This window comes from Callithrix jacchus, chromosome 14, assembly GCF_049354715.1.
Source record: "Callithrix jacchus isolate 240 chromosome 14, calJac240_pri, whole genome shotgun sequence".
NCBI classification, from domain to species: Eukaryota; Metazoa; Chordata; class Mammalia; order Primates; family Cebidae; genus Callithrix; species Callithrix jacchus.
The window spans coordinates 38,757,490-38,774,612 of record NC_133515.1 but is presented as its reverse complement, the minus strand read 5'-3'; the positions used below and the strand labels follow the sequence as shown (position 1 = coordinate 38,774,612).

At 52.6% G+C, this 17,123-nt stretch overlaps 1 protein-coding gene across 13 annotated transcripts; it reads right to left on the bottom strand.

Moving 5' to 3' along the window:
- Nucleotides 1–114: 114 nt before the first annotated feature.
- RTKN (rhotekin) lies at nt 115–15,289 on the bottom strand. 13 transcript variants are annotated; one of them, XM_035272212.3, is made up of 13 exons: nt 13,729–13,829; nt 12,930–13,356; nt 6,414–6,613; nt 4,787–4,848; nt 4,636–4,689; nt 4,403–4,520; nt 3,987–4,196; nt 3,002–3,096; nt 2,787–2,893; nt 2,415–2,543; nt 1,626–1,794; nt 1,373–1,477; nt 115–970 (listed from the first exon to the last, which is right to left on the bottom strand). In XM_035272212.3, exons 2-13 carry the CDS (start codon nt 12,999–13,001, stop codon nt 858–860), a joined length of 1,434 nt encoding a protein of 477 aa, XP_035128103.1. In that variant the 5' UTR covers nt 13,002–13,356; nt 13,729–13,829; the 3' UTR covers nt 115–857. The 13 variants fall into 13 exon arrangements, with proteins under 13 accessions (XP_035128103.1, XP_054100767.1, XP_008978729.1 ...); XM_054244792.2 differs by having other exon boundaries at nt 115–786; XM_008980481.5 differs by lacking the exons at nt 12,930–13,356; nt 13,729–13,829 and adding an exon at nt 15,093–15,289.
- Nucleotides 15,290–17,123: the final 1,834 nt, after the last annotated feature.

Genomic DNA, 17,123 nt, shown 5'->3' with positions numbered 1-17,123 from the left:
TACTCAGTATCACAGTCATATTTCACAGTTGGTGAACTACGCTCCAGGGGTGAGGTGAGGCAGGTCTAGACCAGGCAGAGAGAGGCACCCTATCCTCAGGAGCCAGTTGAAGGCTGCTGTTAAATAACTTTAATGGTTGATGTGGGAGTCACAAGGGCTCTTCAGTGCCATCCTCAAAGCTGGTTAGTGCAGGGAGGTAGGGCAGAGGTCATTCCAGTTTTCTTCCAGGAAGAGTTTAGGGAGGTCCCAGCCAGCCCCAGGAATGAGTTCCTTGGTACCATGGGAACCACAATTTAGGAGGGGCTTCTGCCCGCCTGTGCAGCCTATCCCAAGTCCAGCAGAGGAAAAGGAGGCCAGGCTGGCCATCTTGCTGTAGACAGCACCGTATCCAGAGTCCAATTGCGCATGGGTCATTTTCTTTTCCAGGTAGATCCTATGCCAGCACCTTTCTCTCTCACACTGGTGACTGGAGCCAAGTGCGAGGTTGACCTTTGCTGCAGAAGCCTCTGGTCCGTGGGGATCGCTGAGGTGGGAGGGGGGCAACCGAGCGAGCCCTAGGGGAGTGGACTGGGGGAATAGCATCCAGGGAAAAGGTTCGGGGTCTCCCCCACGGCAGGGGTTGGGTCCAGGCTGGGGTTGGGGCCACTGAGGCAGCCGAGCAGGGGTTAGGCAGGGCAGGCTGGTCTGTAAACATTGCCAGCCAGGGTGGGGGCGTCTCCAGCCTTGAGCCCTCCCGCTGGGTCAGGATGTCTGTCACCGCTGCGATGTCATCCAGCGGCTCAATAGCTGTGGCACCAGGAAGGGGTTGGGGTGGGGTGGGCTAGTCAGAGTTCAGGCCCCAAGTCTACCCAGCCCTATCACCTGTCACTGTAATAGGAGGAAAGCAAAGCCCGGATCTCAGCCGAGATTGCATTATCCTGCAGGAGCAGCCCCTCATCTGGGCCCCCTGGGGCTACAGGCTCTGATAAGACTGTGGGACCCAGGACAAGGTAGATGGGAATGGGGGTGAGGGGTGGGAAGCAGAGGTGGGTGAAGAAACCAAGAAAGAGGAGAAAAATGAAAGCAGTGCCAGGCAAATGAAGGGTCAGAGGAAGAGACAGGAATCCACATGCAGAAAGGGAAACAGAAAAGAAGAAATTAGGAAAGAAATCCATGAAATGATCTTGGCTCATTGGGGTTTTGTTTTGAACTTTGGTGGAGGTGATTCTAAGAAGAGTTGGAGAGGAGAAAGGAACACACGGGACTGGGTGAGACTTGGGTCCCTGGAGATCGGGTGTAGCTCAGCGTGTGCTTTCTCTCTATCATCTAGTTTCTCGACGTCCCCAACCCTACTTCCCAACAGCTTCCTGGAGTGCACATTCCTCTCACTTACCCATCTCATGGTACAAGGACCCCTGCTTGGCCAGTGCTTGGGGTGGTTTCCGGGGAGTAGGAGTTTCAATTTTCATGATTTCATCACAGCACTGCTTCCACTGGCCTGGAGGAAGAGCACTGATTAGAGAGGGCCAGGCCACCCTTTCTCCTGCTACATTCCCTTCCACGCAATCTTGAAATTCAGGCCTTTGGAAAAAAATGACAAACTCCAGTCCCTCCCGAAGGTTCAACCCAGCCCCCTTCTCTCTTACTCATGTCAAAGAAAAGCTGCCACAGAGCCTCCATCCAGCTCTGCAGGGCTTCCCGACTTTCTGTCTGAAGGGTGTGTGTCACCTCGTCATCCCCATATTGGTTACTGATACTTAGGGTGAAGGGCCGTCCTTGAGCCTGGTCCAGCTCGCCTGCCCGGACTCGAGTTTCCTGCAGGAGAAAGAAGAGGTCTACTTTGGTCACAGAAGTTGGCAGTGACAATCAGGCAGCCTTGATCACTCCTGCCTTAGAAGGATGAGCTTGGGGGCTTTTGCTGAGCCCTGTCATTTGCTTCCTACTGACCAGAGTAGGAAGGAATGGCAAAAAAAAAAAGGGATGAGACAGCCAGTCCTGAGTCGGGAGGAGGAGCAGCTTGAGGAAAGGAAAAAGGAATTGAGCAAGGCAGGGAAGTCACAGAGGTACAAGTATGCTCCAGCCAGAGGTCCCTCAGAACTGCCAAAAACAGGCAGGAAAGCCAACAAAAGGGATAGGGAGCAAAGAAGGGCAATTGGACCTGGAGGGAAACAGGAAGTGGTAAAGTCGATACAATTCTAATATGAGGGAGAGAGGATGAAAAACCCTGAACTGGTAGGTGAGAGAACCCTCTCTGAGACTTGGCAGGGAATGAGGATGGCAAGTAAATGGACAGTCCTCACGCAGTGATGCTGGATGTGGTGCTGTCAGGAGCGGGAAGCCTGCTTCTATGAGGTATGTGCCCACCCTCCTGGGGCCTGAAGGAGAGGCTCCTGGGCCCATGCCCTTGGTGGCCTCACTACCAAGGGACCCATCACCTTGTTGATGGCAATAGTAATCAGCGGCTCTTCCCCAGTATTGGCATCCTCAGGTCGCCGGTAACAGAAGAGGTTTGTGCCTTTCAGAACTCCATGCACTCGTGCCCAGTTCTGCATCTCCCCAGCTTGCTGCACAAATGACTCAACATGTTCTGGGGGAGTCACACCCCCCAGTATCCCTCTTCTTAGCTCCCCCCACCAATGAGAACCTATTATTTTTGTCCACACTGCTGTCCATTACTCCCCTCATCTTCCATACCCCACTTCTTCCACCCAAATCTTGACTTTTCATTAGCTCTTCTACTCCTGGTTATCTACCTCTCCTCTGCCTTCTTTCTCCCTGCTCCCTTCCACTCCTCAGGGCCCCCTCACCTGCACCCTGAGGGTACCACTTGCAGTGGGCTGAGTCATGCAGAGAGGCTGAGCTGCCAGGCGGCAACACACGCTACCATAAAGGGGCAGCCAGGCAGGGTTCTCCTCTAGGGGAGGAGGAAGTACAGGGTGAGGCAGGGGAATGAGAAGGGTACTGTCCCACAGCCCCTCTTCTCACCACCACGTGTGTGTCCCCCATGCACACACATACTTACCATGACTGGCAAGGGTGAGGTCATGTGTGCGGAATCCATCTTGCACTGCTGCCAGGGTGAGTGTGGTGTGAGCCAAGAGATGGTACCGAGGACCACTGAGGGAGATAGGAGAGAGCATCAGCCAAGGGAGGGGCGTGTTGGCCAGCAGGAACTCTAAGGACTTAGCAGATCTGCCCCATTGTTCAGGCTGCCCCACAGAAAACTCACTTGCCTCTCCAGAGAGTTAGGAATGAGCATTGATGGAGCTCCAGCTAAGTGTCAGGACCTTTGCTTTATATATTTTATCCCACTGTATTCCTGCAACAGCCCTGTGAGGTTGGTGGCTTTCTTCAACTAGATGAGGCAATTTGAGGCTTAGAGAGGTTAAGAAACTTGCTCATAATTTATAGTTGTAAGTGGTGGAGCTGGAATCTGAACCTATATCTGTGTCCAAAATCAGTACTCTGTTCATTACCCAAAGGTTGTCAAACTGCTTCTCAGAGTCTCAGTGGTCCCATGAGGTATCTCCAGATGCAGGTAGGCACCACCACAGGTCTCAGAGTACTCTGCTCCAACCAAGAAGCTCTGCTCTATCCACATCATATGTATTTGCTAGGCTGAGTGTTGTGGCTCACGCCTGTAATCCTACCACTTTGGGAGGCTGAGGTGGGAGGATCACTTGAGCCCAGAAGTTCAAGACCAGCCTGGGCAAGACAGTGAGACCCCATCTCTAAAAATAAAAATAAAATGTATTTGCTGCTGCTAAAAAGTTAAGACCCCAGAGCCTAATGCTCCTTGCCTTCCTACTGGTCTTCCGGACTGGCTTCAGCCCAGCTCTGGAGCACTGGCTGGAATGCCTCCCAGCTATGTGGCCACTGCTTATTCCTGTCTGCCTGCACGTCCTGGCAGCAATGCAAAATGGGTTCTGCACACTCAGCGCTGTTCAAAGATCACCTGTGGGCAGAATATAGGCAGCTGAGGGCAGTGGGGGTGTGCAAGGCCTTACCCCACAGCTGGGGTGGGGAGCAAGATGGGACTGCTCCCTGAACCCCCAGCACTGTCCAGCGAAGCCCGGGCACGCCTCCCTGAGGAGCGGCCCAGGGAGCTGCTGAGTTTGGTGGCAAGCCTCTTGGGGGCGCCAGTCAGGGCCCCCTCTTCTTCCACACAGGCCCCATACAGCTCTAACCGCAGTTCAAAGTCTGGCCCCGCCTCAGTGCTGGTGGGAGGAGTAAAGGAGGGTGGTCACAGGAAAATACAGGGACACAAAGGGTGGGGGATATGGGTGGGGCAAGTGCAGGACAGCTGAAGACCAGGTGCTTCTCCCCTCCCCCATACCCACTCCTCTTCCTCCCCTGGAACTCTCTCACCCAGGGAACTGGAGCAGAGTGGAGGAAGGAGGCAGCCACAGTTTGAGGTACTCACAAGAGGACATTGCTCTGAAAGGAGATGTCTGTGAGGGTCCTGTCCACCAGGATCATCTCTGTGTCCTGGATGTGTTCTCCCAGCTGCAGCAGCAGGAACACAGCCCAGCGGTGTAAGTCTGGGGACAAAGAGGGCAAAATTCATTAAAAAAAAAAAAAAAAAAAAAATTCCCACAAGAGCCTCCTACTTCAGGGTCATTCCCCTGAATTTGTCCCAGGGTGTGAGGAACTCACCACCTTTGTTCTTGAAATATTCTGTGTCCTTCCACATGAGTGGAATCCGGAGGTCTAAGGGGCAGGGAGGTAGGAATAGATGTTGAGATGGGGCAGGAGGCTGTGTACTTGGGCAATGGGTGCCAGCAGCTGGGGTAGCTGTGCTTCTTACCAGAGATGCAAACCCGGCCGCGGCAGGGGGAGCGCTCAGCAGGCGGGCCACTGTCAGAAGGCCTGTGGATAAATCACAATGTCCTGGCCTTGGCCTCTAGCCACTGTTCCCCCTTGCTCTGGTTCCCAAGGGCTCTAGGATCCCCCTGGTCCCAGGGCCTCAGCCTCAAGGTCCCTAGCCAGGCTGGCAGGGCCAAGGGGTTGTAAGGGAGAGTTGTCCATTGAATCCAGCAATTTGCCAGGTTTTCAGGATACTAGGGACAGTTGAGCCACATTAACTCATACATAAGGCACAAGCTCAGGGCTCCTCTCTCCAAGCACCCTCCTTGACTACCTCCCCAGACCCCTGCCAAGGACAGGTGTGGCCTTCAGGGGACAGGTGCCCACAGAGAGACTTCATTTCAAGGGCTCGCCTTTAAATCCCTGGCTTGGAGGGCTTTCCAGGCTTTTTTTTTTTTTTTTTTTTTTTTAAAAACAATAGGAAGGCTGCTTATTTTCCACCATCCCATTACTTCTTTTATATAAGAGGGTACTGGGTCAGAAAATAATTTGGCCAATGTTTGTTGAAAGGAAAATCACCAATGGAGAACAGTTATGTTCCATTTACCACAGACTCTTCATCCCTATCACTCCCCAACTTTGATTTCTCCTTTTTCCTCCTGGCCCCATATCTGCACCCTACTAGTGCCCCAAGTTCTGCAGCCCTCCCCCCACCCCACTGCAGCGCCCAACACCCACTGTCCTTCCCTCCCTGCCCATCATCAGGACTCACTACATGTGCCCCTTTCCTGAAACGACAGCCAGTTCACCTGTACTTATTCATAATGCCACTAAAGTAATTACTGACTAGTAGAGACCCCTTGTGTCAGCCTTCATGGCTGGAATGGGCACCATGCCTGTGAGGGGCTGGGACCATTTCTCCAAGCAGCCTCAGTGGAGTAAATAGGCCACTTTCCTAAAAACCAGTTCTCCAAATGACCACTTTACTGAAATTGGCATATTCTTAGAATAATTTGCCAAATATTTTCCCCAATATTTTGGTTTTATCATGGCATCACTTCAATCAAGTCACTTTAGACTTGTCAGATCATCAGTCTAATGTCAGTGTAGCTTACATTTTACATCCAGAAGCTGAGCCCTTTTAGAATGCACAATCTAATTTGTTTGAATGGGTAGGCTTTCCTTAAGAGGTTTCTTATTTCCTTTCCCAATCCCTGCCTCTGGATGGTGGACCCCAGATATAAGAAACTATTGTCCGTATGTGGTAAATTGGCCATTTTGTGAACGAGCGTTGAGGGAATTAGTTTTCCAAAAGCCAGATAGCCAGTCTCACTGGATCACAGATAGGGCTTACCAAATTAGTGCTTTTGCATTACTTGCTACCCTTCAGATTGCCTACCTTTCACCAGACACACCAGCTTTCCTAAGTCCTGCCCTGGCTACTCACAAGTGCACCTCTGGGCAACTCACGATGGTGGTAAAACACCAAGGTCTCTCCCAGGTCCCTGATAAGACTTTGTGGGGAAGTCATCTTTAGGGTGGTCCACACACCACACAGGCACATGCGGCACCACCACCACCCAGAAGGCCTCCTGCTTCTGTCAAGGCCTCGCCTCCCCCTTGCTCACCGCCGGCCTGTCTTTTCCAGCACCTGCGCCTCCTTGCGCCGCTGCAGCTCGCCCATGTAGCTGAGGATACGGCTGTTGCACACTAGCAGGCTCTTGGTGGCCTCCAGAGCCTGCTCTCGCTGGGAGCAGGCTGCCAGCAGCTTACAGGCCCCTTCTCTCATCCGGATCTCGTGGTCTAGCTTCCTCTGCAACTCTGTGTCCTAGCCAGGGTTGGGGGAAGGGTGAGAAGGAAATGTCGGTCAGAGAGAGGCTAAAGCACTCCCCAGTCCCCAAGTCGGTTATGGCCAGTAAAACTGACAAGAAACTAATGTTTTAGGCAGTTCAAGAGCAAGCATTGGGTCTCAATCTCAGCTGCCCACGAATGACCAGAGCAGCTTTGTAGCCAGGTGTAGTGGTGTGCGAGGGAAGTTGAGGCAGGTGGATCCCTTGGAGTTCAAAGCCAGCCTGGGCGACATAGTGAGACCCCACCTCTAAAAAAATATATGACAAATAAGATGGAGATGTCCTCATGCGTTTGATGGTTAGAAGTATACATTTCTTCAGCATCTTTTGAGTGCAATTTGGAAAAATCTATGAAAACTACAGATTCATATATCCTTTGATCCAGCTATCCAATACCTAGGAGTTTATCTTACACTTACAGTTTCACATATAACTAGGTCAAGCCATACATACAAAATATTCATTGTGGCATTGTTTTAAACACCAAAATTAAAACCCCTTCAGTAGGACATTGGTTAAATAAGTAACAGCACATCTGTACCCTGTACTATTGCAGACATTAAAGAATGAGGTATGCATATGTATGCAGATATGAAACAATCTCCAAAATAAATGATGCAAGAAAATAAAGTAGTATTACACATACTACCATTTGTGCATGATATATATGTGTGTATGCATATGTATACATATACTTGTACATAGATATGCATGTTTATGCATAAAACATTAGTGGTTGTGGGCCTGGAAGCCAGGAATGGATAACATTTATGATACTTTTTTTTTTTTTGAGACCAAATCTCACTCTGTTGCCCAGGCTGGAGCGCAGTGGCGCAATCTCAGCTCACTGCAATCTCCACCTCCCAGGTTCAAGTAATTCTCCTGCCTCAGCCTTCCGAGTAGCTGGGACTACAAGTGTGAGCAACCATACATGGCTAATTTTTGTATTTTTAGTAGAAACAGGGTTTTACCATGTTGGCCAGTCTGGCCTTGAACTTCTGAACTCAGGTGATCCACCTGCCTTGGCCTCCCAAAGCGCTGGGATTACAGGCGTGAGACACCATGCCCGGCCTAACTTTAGTATTCTTAGTAGAGATAGAGTTTCAGCATGTTGGCCAGACGAATCTCGAACTCCTGGCCTCAAGTGATCTGCCCGCCTTGGCCTCTCAAAGTGCTGGGATTACAGTCTTGAGCCACTGCTCCCAGCCTAATAATACTTTATACATACCTTCTGTACTACTGGAAATTATATTTCCTTTAAAAAGCAATAGATCTTTGGAGTTTTAAAAATAATTACCAGGCCCTACCTAAGATTTGCAGAATAAGAGTCTCTAGGAGTGGGGCATATGTACTTTTGGAAAACTCCCCAAGTGATTCTGAGGTACAGCCAGGTTGAAAACCAGCAACTCATGGGAATGGACAGAAGGAAAGGTAAATGAGGGTTATCCCTTAGACTCAACATCTAGTTGGTAAGGGATCAGTGGAGAAGGAGCATCCACCTACCCACGAAGTTCACCGCAACTGCACTGAACTCCATATACCCCAGATTACGAGACCCACCACCTACTGGCCCTCTGAGCTTGGGAAGTGAGGTCAGAGGCAAGGAATGGGGATGGGAAAGTAGGTGGTTCCGGAGTGAGGGGCTGTGGATAAGGGCCAGCTGAGAAGCACTGGGAGAGACACCAGGATTGCCAGGAATATTCACTTAGAAAGGAGCCCTGGAGGTCCCGCTTAAAAAGCAATGGGCAATTTGCTCAACCTCTCTAAGCCTCAGTTTCCTCATCTGTAAAGCAGGAATGAAAACAGTCCCTACATCCTAGGGTTATGAGAATTCTGTGAGGCAGGAACGTAAAGCACTTAGCACAATGCCGAGCCCATGGCATACATGAATGGCAGGAATGTTTATTTTAATCATGCTATACTTTGGTGGCAGCAACATTTACTCAGTCAACACTGGAGCATCCCTGTGCTATCCAAGGCTCTACATTAAATGTAAATTCAGCAGGGCGCGGTGGCTCAAGCCTGTAATCCCAGCACTTTGGGAGGCCAAGGCGGGTGGATCACGAGGTCGGCAGATCGAGACCATCCTGGTCAACATGATGAAACCCGTCTCTACTAAAAATTACAAAAAAATTAGCTGGGCACGGTGGCGTGTGCCTGTAATCCCAGCTACTCAGGAGGCTGAGGCAGGAGAATTGCCTGAACCCAGGGGGCGGAGGTTGTGGTAAGCCGAGATCGCGCCATTGCACTCCAGCCTGGGTAACAAAAGCGAAACTCCGTCTCAAAAAAAAAAAAATGTAAATTCAGCTGGGAAGTGAGAGATGACGACTTTAATGGCTGCTCTGTTAAGTGCCATGTCATGGCACAACCATGCTCACAAGAAACAGATTTTGTTTGCTTCTGGCTGAGGTGATAAAGGAAAGCTTCAGAGAGGAGTTGGAAGACTAACTCCATCACAGTATACAAATTGGTTCAAGAGACAAGTGGAGCCACCCATTTGAGAGGGGGACTAATGTAACTACCCCAAATCTGTCTTTTTCCTCACACCACTCTCCTCCACTCCCTGTGCCCTTGCATCTGTCCCCAGGTGCTCCAGCCTTCTTCAAGTCTCTCAGACTTGAACACCCTAAATTCCCTCTTCTAAAACCCTTGTCCTGCCTGCCTACAGATGCTTCCTTGCATATTTTCTGGGCCACTGTGCTAGGCTGGACTTTAACACCTTCCCTCATCACAATCCATCTGTTTTCCTTCTGAAATAAGCCAATCCTTTCCCAAAGCCCCTCCACCAGGAAGCCCTTTCAGACTACATAGGTCCTCCCAGCCTAGTTTTGTCAACACCAGGGTTCGACGCTGTTTGACAACCCCCACCCCAGTCTGCACCCAGCTTCAGCCATGAACATCCCAAATGAGTGAGAGCCGGGCAGGAGGGGAACACAGAGGTGTCCTCAACCCCCATCTTGGCTAGTCTCATCCCAGTCCCAGCACTCACGGATCCTTCCCTAGCCCTGTCCATTGAGAGAGGCACGCAGAGGCGCAGGAGGTCCTTAGAGCAGCACTGGCCTGGAGAGCCGGTGGGGGCCTGAGAGCCGCGGGAAATCAGAGGAGCCGGGGCGCCAGAGTAGCCGCACCGCCTCCAGCCGCAGCGCTCAGGGCGCTGGTGACATCAGCTCCCAATTGCCGCGAGAGCAACTGAAGGGTACCGGGGTGCGGGAAATCCCTGCGGGCAATCGGCCCGGCTTGGCTCAAGGCGCTGCAACCACTGAGACTCGGTCGGCGCGACGGGATCTCCGGGAGTGCACCCGCGCAGCCCTGGAAATGTCTCTGGGCCATCGCAACGTGCTCCAGCCCGGGAGGCCCCTCCCCCGTAGCGTTTGCCCTCCAATATGACCCCTTGCCTGAGAGTATGGAGGGCGGATACTGTATAAATTGGGAGTGGGGCCCTAGGGAGGTCGCTGGGCCCAGCATGGATGAGCGGGACCACGAATCCAGACACTTCCTCTATTTCCCTACTGCTCTCCAGCCCCAGATCCGCTCTCCCATGGCCCTAGGCCAGGAGCGCCCTAGGAAACTGGCTCCCACTCTTTCAGGGAGAAGACCTAGGGAATCCTGGCTCAGGATCTGGACCTTTGTGCTTCCAGCGTTTCCCCACTACAGGGATAGTTCCTTGTTGCCCCCTCCCCACCCAAACCACACCCTGTCCCCAAGTGGGCAGCATTTCCCCAGGCTCTCCTGGGAAAGAGCCCAGAGCTGGGTGTCAGATGGACCTGGGTCAGATCCCAAGAGGCTAGAGGATGAGTCATGTGCCCCACACACATTAGGCCCCCTGTTGATATCCCTTCCACCCCTCCCAGTCTTTTCTGTCTCTGGCTTCCTGCTCTGCTTCTCACCATCTTCTGTCCCCTTCAGAATCTCCACCAGGGCTAAGAACAAATCCTGGCTTAGGGACTTGACAAGCCATGAGAATTTAACCCCTGGAGCCTGAGTTTGTAAAATGGGGGCACTCCACCTCCTTTGTAGCATTGAGAATTATATGGGAAAGTCTCAACTCTACATGGACCTAGCACATATTTTAAAATAAGCTCCCTTTACTTGCAGCTTAAGTCATTTCCTCCAGAAAGTCTTCTTGGATTTACTCTTCCATGACTATCTCTTTTGCCAATCCCTGAAACATCAATGGGTCTCTCTTTTGAGGACCTGCTGAACTTGGTTGAGAAAGAACACAGCACCCTTAGCCATGGCTAAAGGAGAGTGACCAAAGTGAAACCAAGCCCCTCCTCTGCCCCAGTACTTGGACAGGTCTCCCAGAGAAAAAAATTACATTTTTTGGAGGAGGGAAGGATGCAGAATTTAAACATTTACATACCTCGACCAGCTCTGTCCAAAAAAACTTTCTGCGGTGTTGGAAATGATCAGTAGCCATCTAGGACTTGAAATGTGGCTACAGCAACTAAGGAACTAAATGTTCTTTTTAATTAACTAAAAGTAAGATTTAAATGGCCATATGTAACTAGTAGTGTGGACAGTGCAGAGGACTATGAATGGCAAATAGGTTTTATCTCATACACTGATGGAGGATAATTAGGTAGGGTCCCAATGAGTTCACTGGACACCTTTCTACAAATTAGAAAGAGGTGACCCTCTCCAGGCAAACAAATTAGATAAAGCTAATTTGTTTTCAGCCGCCTGATGCAGCTGAAACTGGACCAGGACTCCCACCTCTGGCTGGCATCTGTGTGAAGAACAAAACCTGCACAGTTTATGCCAAGATGGTGCTGAGAAAGATTCTGAGGCCAGGTCTGGGTTCATAGATAAAGAGTGCCAAAACTGACCAGTAACATCTACTATGATCCAGGGAGTTGGGGCAGGACAGCACATACAATACCCCGCCATTCCTGACCTAGACTCTGCAGTCCTGCCTCTGACCTCTCTTAGCAGCAGCCCCTGCCTGGTCCAGGCAGTCACTTCGACAACTTCCTCCATCTTCCCCATGTCAGTAAACGGCCACACCACCCACTGCTTAGCCACATACCTGGGAATCATCCTGGAGTTCTCTTGCTTTGCCTTACCCCTCCCATCCAATCCATCAGCAAATCCTGTCAGACCTACCACTACCATTTGAAATCCACTCCCTTTCTCCACCATTTGCACTTTAATTCACACCACCAGCTTCACTCCCCTATGACTGTAACAGCCTCCCACCTGGTAGACTTTTGCGATCTCTTTTGCCAACCATCCTCCCCCAACCCTACCCTCAACTTCCCACCAGGCACAAGTCATTCCCTTGCTTAAAACCCTTCCATGACCCAACATCACACTTAAGGTGAAATCTAGGCACCTTATGGTCTTCAAGGCCCTGCATTATCTGGCCCCTGCCCATCAGCTCTACCCCAACTACTAAACTCCAGCCACACTGGCTCTCTCTTTCCCACAAATATATTACCCTCATCCTCATCTCAGGGGCTTTGTCCTTCCTCCAGTCTTCACACATCTCCAAATCCCCTGGGCTCAGCTCAAAGATCTCCCCACAGAGGCCTCCCCTGACCTCCACATCTAATGTTCCTTCTCCCATCTGATTTTCATCACATCCCTGTTTTCATAATAATTTCCTTATGTGATTATTTATGTGTTTGAATGTATATTTCTGTTCTCCCACTAAAATGGAACTTATTTGTCTTGTTCACTGAGGTATCCTATGGTCTAAAAAGGAACTTGGCACATAGTACATGTTCAATAAATGTGTTTAAGAATAAATAGGGCAAGGCACAGTGGCTCATGCCTATAATCTCAACATTCTGGGAGGTCGAGGTGGGGAGATCACTCGAGCCTGTGAGTTTAGGACCAGCCTGGGCAATATAGTGAGATCTTGCCTCTACAAAGCATTGAAAAAAACAAATACATGAATGAACAACATCTTGCCGTCTCAAGGGCCAACAGAATCCTTACAGCCCAGTCTTTTTCTTCTCTTGTAAGGCTACCTCCTTTCTGCAAACCTCTCTCACATTGAACTCCTCTCTTCTTCCCATACCTAAAAGGAATCCTTGTCCCCAGAACAGGCATCCACACTCACCCACAGAGCTTCTTGAAAACCCTGCTGCCAACACAAGACTCTGATGGGCAAAACTGAGCCTGGGTCCACGCACTGCACCCAACACAAGGCATAGGGAACCACCTGTCCCTCTCCCACTTTAAGCAGGCCTGGCTCTCCCCAACACGATCTAGCAGGAATGGGCAGGGCCAATATTGGGGCTGGGATGCAAGTGAAGGAGGTGTATACTCCAAGGGTCAGGGGATTACCTCCAGGCTGAGTGCCATCTGCCGAATGTAGAGCATATTCAGGTCCTCCAGGATGTGCAATCTGTCCTGCATCTCTGTGCCCCCTGGTGCCCTTTCCCTTGTCGACCCCTCCAGAGAGGAGACAGACAGGTGCCACACTGTCCCACAGTTCCTCCTCTCACTGTTCCCTCAGTCTTGAAAGAGGTGGACAGCTCTTAGGCAGAGGGCAGAAGTTGCCCTTATCCCTCTACACTCCTGTTAGACCCCTCTGGCTGCTGTGACAAATTTTCCTTGCCTACTGCTGCTCCAGGGCCCTGCTGGGAGCCAGGCAGGGGAGAAAAGGAAAGCAAAGTGAGGATGAGTGGGGTCCCAGGAGGAAAGGCCAACTGCAGAGGGGGCTCTGGGCACAGAGTGTCCAGTCTTGCTTTGGTGGCAGCTGTTCTCCCAGCTGTGGAAGAAAAAGGCCCTTTCATTCCGACTCTGGCCGCTCCCCAGCCCCCGCCCACATCCCTGGCCTGGTGGACAGAGAATCTGTGTGCAGAGAGGGCAGTGAGGGGCAGGCACAACTGGAAGGGGGCAGGGAAACTACGCCTCATGCAGGTTCTACAGAGTCATGGGGTTTACATGAGGTTGGCGCTTTCTGAGAGGGGTTTGGGCTTAGAGAAAGTTAGGCAAAAGAGCCACAGAGGTGAGGACCTCAGGGGAGAGTGAGCCCAGGGAGTAGAAAAACGGGTGAGTTGGTAACGCAGCCCAGCCCCAGGGCCACCCCTTTCAACTCAGGGCCCCCATCCAGCCCACTCCACCCTGGGCTCACAATTACCTCGCTTTTCCAGAGAAGGGAGGAGAGGGAGGGAGGAAGGCAGGGGTGTGCCTGTCTGCTGCTGTCCCCGCTCCCTTCTGCAGGCCCCTTCCCTTCCAGACAGGAAACCAGCCCCGATTCCCAGCCAGCTGCAGCCTAGCTCCCCCGCCTCCACGCCAGGCCCACGGAGTCACACTCCCCTTGGCAAACGCGGGGCCCTGTGGCTCCGCCCCAGCTCCTCGGCTCTGGCCCCGAAGGCCGGGCTAATCCCGAGGGGCGGCCCCAGTTCACAGGCCCCTCCCCTGGACCCGGGCCTCGCCCCTTACTCCCCCACACTGGCCCCAAGCAGGTTCCTCGAGCCCAGTCGCTTTGGGGAAAGGGGACCCGAAGTAGGCCCTCTCTCCCCCAGGTCCATTAGCTTCTGAGTCAGAGAAGGCCCAGGATACCGGGACAAGGGTGTGAAACAGCCTTTGTTCTGGGCAGGCTGGAGGGAAAGGGCAGAAGCCTGGACTGGAATCCCAGCTGGGAAGGCGAGGGGGCGGGAGGAAGGCCCACCTCACTTAACCCTTTCCATGCCCGGAAGGGAAGGCTTGGAACTGGGCTCTCCTTGGGCAAGTGTGAGTCTGACCTTCGGGACAGAAGAGTCTTTGGGGTAGCTACCCGCCCTCTCAGTCCCAACTCAGCCACACACCTTCACCCCCACCCTAGCCTCTAGGGAGTTACAGGTGGGGCTCCAACGGGGCAACGCGTGGAAGGCGGACGGGGCGGGGCGGGGGACGCTCAGCCTAGGGGCTGGACTCCTCTTAGGCCCCAGGAAAGGAGGCGGAAATTTTTCGTGTTGGAAGTAACCCCAAAGAGTTAAAAGCTCTGCAGGGGCACAGAGGAGCCTTGGAATAGGGCTTCGGAGAAGCGAGCGGCCTCGACCTAGAAGTCGGGATTGATGACAGGCTGGTCAAGGTGGCTGCGACAGGTTGTGGGATGGGGCTGGCGGCAGGGGAACGAGCGGGAGGCCAGGCCAAGAGTCCCAGCGTTTGGGCCCCCCCTAGCTGCCCACCGCCCTTGGCCCGGGAATGCTCAGGACATTTTGGGGTCCAGGCCCATTTTGGGAGTCGAGCTGGGGCTCTCCAAGTTGAGATAACCCGGGGTTTTTCCAGACACAAGCAAATCATCCCAGCCAGGCCGGGGAATGTCTAGGGCAGCACTGATTTGATGAAAGGGCAGACTGTCCACACCTTACTTTTTAAGTCAATAACTCCGTCAGGTTTGTACCCAGACCGTGGCGTCTCCGTCCCTCAGCATGCGCGCGGACGAAGGCAGGAGGCCGAGGCGGCCGGGGCTGCCCCCGGGAGCCGCGGAAGGGGAAGGCAGGGACGCGGGTCTCTCACCTCCGGCGGGTCGCTGAAGAGGCTGAGTCGGAAGCGGCCGCGTTTGAACTCCATCTCCAGGGCGGAGCCCCTGGCCACTGTGACCCGGCTCCGGTGGTTACGAGAGAACATGCTGGCGGCCTTGCGACTTCGCCTGCGTCCTGCGCCTCTCCGCGCCGCCCGGCTTCGCCTCCTCTCCTCCGCTTCAGTCTCTCGACGCCCGCCAGCCAGTCCCGCCGGGGATCTCCCGCTGCAGGGCTCCAAACCCCGCCCCCGGAGACGACACCTGGGCCGCGCAAGGCGCGGCAACCTCCTCTTCCACCGCCGCCAAAAGCCCAGCCCGTACGGCCAGTCTCAGCGCGCCAAGCCGACCTGGCCCGACGGCCCCGGAGGCAGGAGCACCCTGCACCTCGCGAGCACTGCGGGGTCGCATTCTCTGCCCGCACGGGTCGCGAGCGCTCACCTGGGCATGGGGCGGGCCTTGAGAAGCCCCTCCCCGGCAGCCGTACCCACCTGGCAAGCCTGGCTTCCCTGGCGCGGAAATCCCCGTGGCTCAGGGATCGTCGCGTAGTACGTTCCGGCTCTATCTGGGCGCTGGGAACTTGCCCAGTCTAAACCCCGGCAGCCTGCAAACGGACCATTTCAACTTCCCACAGTCCCAAATGTTCCTTCTTCCTCTCCTCTCTGTGGCTATCAGCCCAAGCCTAACGGCCACAACTGATGGGACAGTGCTTAAACACGTCGTGAAAATCCAGCTCTGTCACTAACTAACCGTGCGGTCATTGACATGGTCCAGTCACTGATCTTTCTGTGCTTCAGTTTTCTCATCTGTTCAGTGGGAATACTGTAACTGTCCCCACTCAAGTTGCTATGAGTATTATCTATAAGTATGAGGGTAAAATGCCCAGCATAATGTTTGGCACAAGGCAAGGGCCCCATATTTGGAGCCATAAAGATAAAGAGCAATGGCTGGGCAGAGTGGCTCAAGCCTGTAATCCTGGCACTTTGAGAGGCCAAGATGGGCTGACTGATTGAGCTCAGGGGTTAGAGAACAGCCTGGGCAACACGGTGAAACCCTGTCTCTACAAAACATACATAGGCACACACACACACACACACACACACACACTAGCCTGGTGTGGTGGTGCACACCTGTAGTCCCAGCTACTCAGAAGGCTAAGGTGGGCGCATCACTTGAGCCCAAATGCTCAAGTCTAGCCTGGGCAACATAGTGGGACCCCATCTTTTAAAAAGCATTACAAGCTGGGCACAGTAGTCCCAGCTACTCGGAAGACTGAGGTAGGAGGATCGCTTGAGCCCAGGAGTTCTGGGCTGTAGTATGCTATGTCGATCAGGTGTCCACACTAAGTTTGGCATCAATATGGTGACATCCTGGGAGCGGGGAACCACCAGGTTCCCTAAGGAGGGGTGATCCGGCCCAGGTGCTGATCAGTAGTGGGATCATGCCTGTGAATAGCCACTGCACTTCAACCTGAGCAACATGGGGAGACGCCATCTCTAAAAAAAAAAAAAGCATTACAAATATGTCATATATCAGCTGCTTTGCTGGATGGTTGGACTTAATCACTCCCTGCTTCCATAGAAACAGAGTTCCCTTCTTGCCCCCGGTAAAGCCCAGTGGGAGAGAAAGAAATGGCAAAGGATTAGCTTGCTGACCACACATGAAGGGATCACCTGAAGGCTTCAGAATTTACAGAGAAGAACTTGAGAAAGAGTGAGGCTCCTACATAGCAGGCAGGCTGGACTCAGAGGCATACCAGTCTTGAGCTCTTAGAGAGTCCAGATTAGAAGTGTCCTGCTATGGTAAATCATTCAACATTCTTTTGGAAAAGCTGACTGAAAATTACTAAAGCAAAAGGGGAAATGTATTGGCTCGTGGAACTGAGCCAATACATACAAATGAGCCAGGGGGCAGGCTTTAATGTGGCTTGAACCACTCACTGAGTGTCAGGAAGATCCAGTCTCTTCCCATCACTTGGCTCTACTTTCCTCCATTCTGACTTCACACTCCACAGTGTAATGAAATTGCTG

Excerpts from the sequence above, each read along its gene's own strand:
- RTKN (XM_002757596.6), bottom strand. The coding sequence starts at position 15,203 with ATGTTCTCTCGTAACCACCGGAGCCGGGTCACAGTGGCCAGGGGCTCC. Across the intron at positions 4,849-6,413 it reads CTGGAAAAGACAGGCCGGCG|GCCTTCTGACAGTGGCCCGC; the intron begins GTGAGCAAGGGG and ends ATTTATCCACAG. Across the intron at positions 3,097-3,986 it reads CTCCCCACCCCAGCTGTGGG|TGGTCCTCGGTACCATCTCT; the intron begins GTAAGGCCTTGC and ends TATCTCCCTCAG.